The sequence below is a fragment of the Elephantulus edwardii genome, unplaced genomic scaffold (assembly GCF_000299155.1).
Source record: "Elephantulus edwardii isolate Elephantulus edwardi_28Jun2011 unplaced genomic scaffold, EleEdw1.0 scaffold00099, whole genome shotgun sequence".
Lineage (NCBI taxonomy): Eukaryota > Metazoa > Chordata > Mammalia > Macroscelidea > Macroscelididae > Elephantulus > Elephantulus edwardii.
The window spans coordinates 12,484,349-12,491,274 of record NW_006399849.1 but is presented as its reverse complement, the minus strand read 5'-3'; the positions used below and the strand labels follow the sequence as shown (position 1 = coordinate 12,491,274).

Here is a 6,926-nt window from a genome sequence, read left to right as displayed (position 1 = left end):
TGTGTCTGACCATTCTTTTTGATACAGTGACTCAGTATATTCTTTCCATCCTCTTTTGATTCCTCCCGGATCATTTAATATTCTGCCTAAAGCATCCTTAATTATAGCAACTGGAGGTTTGAATTTGTTCTTTAGTTCCTTGAGTTTAAGAAATGCTGAGCGAGTTCAGCCCTTTTCATTTTCTGACTCCAACTCCTTGCACATTTCATTGTAATATTTTACTTTGTCATTCCGCGTTGCCTTTTGAAATCTTCTGTTCAGCTCTTTAGTATCTTGAATTCTTCCAGTTCTCTCCTTCATCTGTTTCAATGCAGTATACATGATTTATCCCATCTTTCTCAGTCTCTTCACAACCCCAATGTCAGTCCTGTTTTACAACAGTGGCACTATGCAGTATTTGCCCTTTTTTGACTGAGATATTTTAATCAGCATAATGTCCTCCAGGGTCACCCATTTTGTATATTTCATGAGTTCTTTGTTTTTCAGTGCAGTGTAGTATTCCATTTTGTGAATATGAGTTTTGTTTTTTTTTAAAAAATACGCAAAGACAAATGACCTTTGAAATGCCAGAATATATTTGCTTAAAGATAGGTGAATTTCAAGTTATAGAGGTAAAAGCAAAATGAATGGTTATATGTTTCTTTTTGGAAGATAATTTATTTTTAACTAGTCACTTGGTTAGGTTTTATAAAATCATAGTGTCTATCAACTTGTACTGTGGTAGAACTGAAAGGGATAGTTAAGTTGGAGCAACAAAAATCTATTTGTATTGGCTTGATCCTTGTGAGAGGTAGGGGGTGGGGTGGGGAAGAACACCTGTGGTAAGCCAAGTGATCATAAAGAGAATTAAGAAAATTGAGGGTGAGGAAGCTTGACTTTAAACAACTCTAGCTGGCTTATTGTGAATCACTGAGTTGATGGGCGTTTTCCACAAATATTAACGGTAACTACATGGATGCACTGATGTTATTGTTACATGCTTTGGCAACTTATAGTAACACTGTGTGACAGAGTTGAATGGCCCCCTGGAATTTTCCATATAACCTTTACAAGAGTACATCACCCAATCTTTCTCATTCTAAGGTACTAGGTAGACTCAAACCACCAACCTTTCAGTTAGTTGCTGAGTCTTAACTGTTGATTCACCCAGAGGTGCTGTGAAAAAAGACCTGTATTTTGCTTTGTCTTTGGTGGCCCTAGTCCACAGACAGTTGCACTGCTAACCCAAACGTGACATATCTCCAGTAGTTCAAATCCACCAGCATCTTAAAGAGAGGAAGATGAGCAATCTTCCTCCATGTGATTTACAGCCTCTGGAAGCCTACTAGATGTTCGACCAACTATGAATTGACTCCAGTTTGATGACAATGAGAGTGAAGTTATCTAGTATGGAAAGATTACAGCCATGACATGGAGCAATTGCACTCTGGGTACATGCATTTGCTATGAGTTGGAATCAACTTTGTGGCAACTGGTATAGGCATATAGGCTGAATAAATCAGTTTAGAAAGAAAGCTTCTAACTAGTTAGTGGTTGAATGACTTCTCTAAATGAATCCTAGTTGTTTTTGTTGTCAAGCATGACTCATAGCGACTCTATGAACTAAAGACCTGATGCCTTTTTATAACTATCATTGTTTCTCCAAGTTCATAGAGTTTCCATAGGCATGTGGTTTAGGAAGTGGATGTCACTCCTGCTTCCAAACCTGTCTTAAAAACTGGGTGCTCCCCCAACCACTATGGCAATTGACACAAAATGGCACAAGGTTCAGCATCACAGCAAACTCAGATTATATCAGCACAGCACATTGACAGAACAGTGATGTACATCTTAGAAGAATGTTTCTACCAAATATAACAACATTGCTCTCACTTAGCAGTTGGTAAGTGCCGTCAACTCGAGTAAATCTCATTGTAACTCTATGAACCAAAGACCTGAGCCCTGTACTCTAACATCATTTTTATGAAGTGATAAATATTATACTTCAGTTATGTACAAAATAACATGCAGTCTTGGAAATAACACTGAGTGGCTGTTACTTTTTGCTGCTAACCTTTCAACTTTGTATAGACCTCTCACTACAGGTTTAAACTCCATACTCATTGCTATTGAGTTTTGACTCCTGGGGACTGTGCATCAGGTTTCTGAAGCTGTAAACCACAATAGGAGGAGATTACCCATCTTTCTCCCTTGATGCCACGTTGGGTTAGCCTTCCCATTCACTATGGTTTAAACCACCCCACCGGAGCTTCCTGAACAAAGTTTTGTTGTTATGTACTGTCCAACTCAAACTGACTCACAGCTGATCCTCCAGAGAGTTTTCTGTCCATCTTTCTCTTGAACAGTAGTGGTAGATTTGAACCACTTTCCTTTGAGTTGGCAGGACAACACCTTGCTGCTAAGCCACCAGAGCTCCCCACAAAAAGTTTAAAAGTCACAAATTTGTAATGTCTTTAGTAGAGAGAGAGAGATCATTACTTTGAAAGTGAAAAATAAATTTTTAAATACGGAGAGTATTTGAGGAACTTGAAAGAAATGGCTTCTCAAGTCTGCGAGACCAGAATGTTTGAAGACTTTTTCACATTCTCTTTGTCACCGTCAGAGTAATCCTATCTGTCTGAAAACAATGGGTGTAAAGATATAAGTAACAAAGATGACACACAGGAGCCTTGCCTAGGCCAGCTGGGCAGTCTGACGTTGAGTGCAGCCAGGAACTGACAAGGCTCAAAATTAGAGAGATTGTTTTGTAGATTATGCATTTAAAAGCATAAACTATGACTGATTAAAGGCATTTATTACTTTCATTTTAATTGTGTCACATCAGTCAAGGGTACAATTACAGGAAATGTGAAGAACAAGTCTCAAATGTGTTGTGTTTGCCTTTTGTTCTTGTCTTTTGATTCAGCAGAATGTACAATTTTTCTTTTTTCAAACATAAACATAAATGAAAGAAACTGGCAGAGACGCACTAAGCAGATCAAAGACAACTGAGTCTTCCCGCTAATAAAATGTTAAGGGCTTTTCATTTTGACACTGCGGAGGTCACAGAAATTGACTTAGAATGTAGGCACAGTAAAAAATAAAACATTCAAAGTGCATATTTGGGAAGTTTCTTTATTTGGAATAAAGAATTCTGGGTTACAAAACCTGTGAATGGCTTATGGAACGCAGCTTACTAAATTAATTTTTGTCCTGACAAAGGAGAAAAATCTTGCCCTTCGAGAGTTGAAAATATATCTAATTTATACCCCTGCAGTTATTGGTCCACAGCTAAGTTTGATCATTGGTGGCATTGCCAGATTCATTACCCTCTTCAGCTGGTGTGTTGTGTCCTCGCTGGCTTGGGATAGCAGGAAGTACTCGATTGGTGCACAGAGGTTCTCCAGAAAGAACTAGAAAGGAAAAGTAGAATAAGAGACTTTGAAAATTTGCTTCCTCACAGTCTTAGGAGAGATGGTGGTAGAAAAACCATTCTTATAGAGAGGGACATTTATTTCCAAGTTTCTTTGTTGGTGAGAATCGGGCTGCAGAAGAAAGCTTTATTTGCGTTTCTGCTTAGGCTTTCGACATGTAACTAGGAAGGTCAACTATTAAAAAAAAACAGGACTGGGTCAAAGGGGATCAAAACATGATTGGACTACGCATGTCTGGCAGCATTCTTCCCTGGGTGGGGTAGCAGTTGTTTGCCAAATCAGTACAAATCTCTAAAAACAAGCCCTACAACTTAAAATCTGTGCTTTAATGAAGACTACAAACCTCAAAAGGTTCTCTAATTTTTTTTAGGAAAAGCACTTCATTCTATTCATTTCCCTGGAGCTAAAGATCAAAAGTTCTGTTCTTCTCTTTCTTTTCTAACCTTCACTGTGAAAAATCTTCTGAGCTTTGCCAAAGAAAAGGTCTTATCTGTGACTTTTCTGGGAAGGCTGGGTGAGATAGTGTTTTACAAGGGGGGGTTGCTGCCTGAAGACCAATGGTGCGAATCTATCCCCTGATCTGAGTCAGAAAGATAGGCATTCTTTTCTCATGAAGATTTTAACCTCAGAAACCCCAGGGAGGATTGCCAGGAGTTGGAAATGCATCAATGACAATGAGTTTAATTTTGACTTCTCTAAGACATATTTGTTTTGTAGCAAACAAAGATTATTTGAACAAACAAACACATTGTGGAGAGGGCGAAACTTTGCTCTTTTGAAGCAAAGATGGTGAGGCTTCGCCTCAAATACTTTGGCCATGTTGCTAGGAGGGGCTGAAGGACATGATACTTGGAAAGGTAGCGGGTCGGCAAAGGAGACCAAGTGGATTGAAACTGTGACTGAAGCAATTGGCTCTTTTGTGTCAGGAAGTGTAAAGATAGCAGAGGATGGGACATGGTTCAAGTTTGTTATTCATAGGGTTGTACTCAACTCAATGGCACCTAACAACAACAAGAATAAGAAAGCTCTGGTGGCTTAATGGTAAGGACTTGTGCTTCTAATGCAAAGGTATGTGGTTTAAATCCACCATCTGTTCTATGGATGAAAGATGGGCAATCCCGTCCTGTGCAATTTACTTCTGTAAACCCACCAGAGAAGGATCAGCTCTGGGTTAGTTCCAACTTGATGGGAAACATTAAGAAGCACCTTCAAGCTTTAAGACTGAATGACTCTTTCCTTAACAGATGCCTTTGTGATTAGTTTTTTGCTGAAATATAAGTCCAGGCTAGGATGCCATTGAACAGTATAACCTACACCATTCAAAAATCTCATGTTAACCCAAATCAGAAAGGGCAGAGGAGATGATCTATCGAGGAAGAAGTCTTGGTTTCTGCCACTAATCTTCTCTGTCTTTGGAAATAACTGTCCACTCTTGCTGTGAAAAGATGAGGGTGACCTAAGACTTTATCGTCTCCTTCAAATTACAGAATGGGGAAACAGACAAGCTGTATGCACAGTGTTTTAAACATGGCACACAGAGTAGGGCACAGTTCAGAGCCCTTGTTCATAGTGTTTCTTTGAGTCATAGTTGGCCCAATGGCACATAACAACAACAGCAACATTTCATTCTCATGGCCCAAAGGAGGAAATACAAATAGAGAAAGGTTTAAAAGCTTGTCAGAAATCGAGCTCACACTCATGACCTTTGAGTGGGAGCTGACTCTTGACCCTTCAAGCAAGTTTTCAGAGGCTGAAACCACATGACATTTGACTGTCTATCTTTCTCCTGAGGAACAGCTGGTGGATTCGAACCATTTGCCTCTGAGTTGGCCTTTTTACCCACTAGGTTCCTATGTTGTTGCTGTTGTTATGTGCCGTCGAGTCGCTTGCGACTCATAGCGACCCTATGTACAACAGCCCTAAACTCTGCTCTGTCCTGTGTCAATCACACTGTCTCTGACACTCCCATCCCAATTACCCCAGTCACTGAATCAATCCACCTCATAGAGGGCCTTCCTCTCCTGTGCTGCCCCTCCACCCTCCCAAGCATGATGTCCTTCTCCAAGGACCAATAGCTCCCTGAAATTATTTAGACATCTCTGAGATCATCTAAGCGGCACTAAAAAGCAGATAGAAGGAGGTGAACACATCTGAAGTGTATCAAAAGAACAGAATGGGTATAGATAACAAGTAGGAAGAAAAAAGATGGAAATAAATTAGAATCTAGCAGTGGTTATTTGTTATAATGCGGATGACTCAGTATCCAGTTGTTTCACTCCTGGATCTGTTTTTTAACTGGATCAGCTGTGGTGGAATTGTTTCTAACTCATGACAATTTCACTTGTGTCATGTTAGAACTGTGCTCCCTGAGATTTTCTGTGTCTGAAGTACATTGCCAGTACTTTGTTCTGACACACCTCAGGGTAGACTCAGCATTTCAATTAGCAGTTGTGTACCTTATTACCTTACTGCAAGAGAACAAATAAGTCTGTCCTGGAGAGGGTGAAACCCAGTTGCCTCCTTGGAGGCAAGGATTTCAAAACCCAGTCTCACAATACTTTGTGCATGTCACCAAGAGGGACAAGTCCTTGGAGAAGGATATCATAGGGTATAGGGTCAGTGCAGGAGAGGAAGATCTTGGATGAGATGAATTGACACAGTGACTGTGGCAAGGAGGTCAGGTGTGTCTGAGAAGGTAAGGCTGGCTCAGGATAGGGCAAGTTTCAGAGCAGTTGGCACATAACAACAACCTTATTACCTAATGATGACTAAGTCATGTATCATGTAACTTCTCTGAACTCAGTTTTCTCTTCTGTATAATGGAAATAATAATAGAGCCAATCCCCTTAAAAAATAAAAATAATATAATAATAATAATAATAAAATCCTCATATTACTTGGAATCTCTGCAGTGAGGCCTATGAATCTACTTTGCAATCAGCATTACAAGTAATAACTAGGACTATTCAAATCTGAAGATCCCTGGTTCTATGGCTTATGTTAAATCTTATATATTGTGATGGATTATTTGTGGCCAATGCAAATAAATCAATAATAGTCGTGATGGATAACATCAACCTGATTATTCCTTTCTATTTAGAAACACACATGAGTACAGAGGTGACAGAAACACCCACTCATTTACCATAGTAAGGAAACCAGTGCCAAGAAGCCAGCCTTGAGAATATTTAAAACACTTTCTTAAAGACATTAAAGGAATGCACACCCATGTTTATAGTGGCTTTGTTCACAATAGCAAAGAGTTGGAAACAACTTAAGTGCCCATCAACAAACGAATGGATAGAGAAGCTGTGGTATATTCACACAACGGAACACTATGCTGCATTGAAAAACAAAAACTCATGGAATATTATACAAAATGGGTGAGCCTGGAGGATTTTATGCTGCATGAAATATCTCAGTCAGAAAAGGACAAATATTGCATAGGGTCACTGTTGCAAAATGGGACTGACATTGGGGTTGAGGGAAGACTGAGAAAGAGGGGATAAATAA

At 39.5% G+C, this 6,926-nt stretch overlaps 1 protein-coding gene across 1 annotated transcript in view; it reads right to left on the bottom strand.

Moving 5' to 3' along the window:
• Window positions 1-3,270: 3,270 nt before the first annotated feature.
• The window catches only part of ANKRD55 (ankyrin repeat domain 55), a 229,439-nt gene continuing 225,783 nt past the window's right edge, over window positions 3,271-6,926 (bottom strand). Inside the window, exon 11 of the mRNA XM_006891541.1 lies at window positions 3,271-3,392. Within this exon, the coding sequence (XP_006891603.1) occupies window positions 3,271-3,392 (122 nt within the window). The remainder of the gene's footprint in view (window positions 3,393-6,926) is intronic.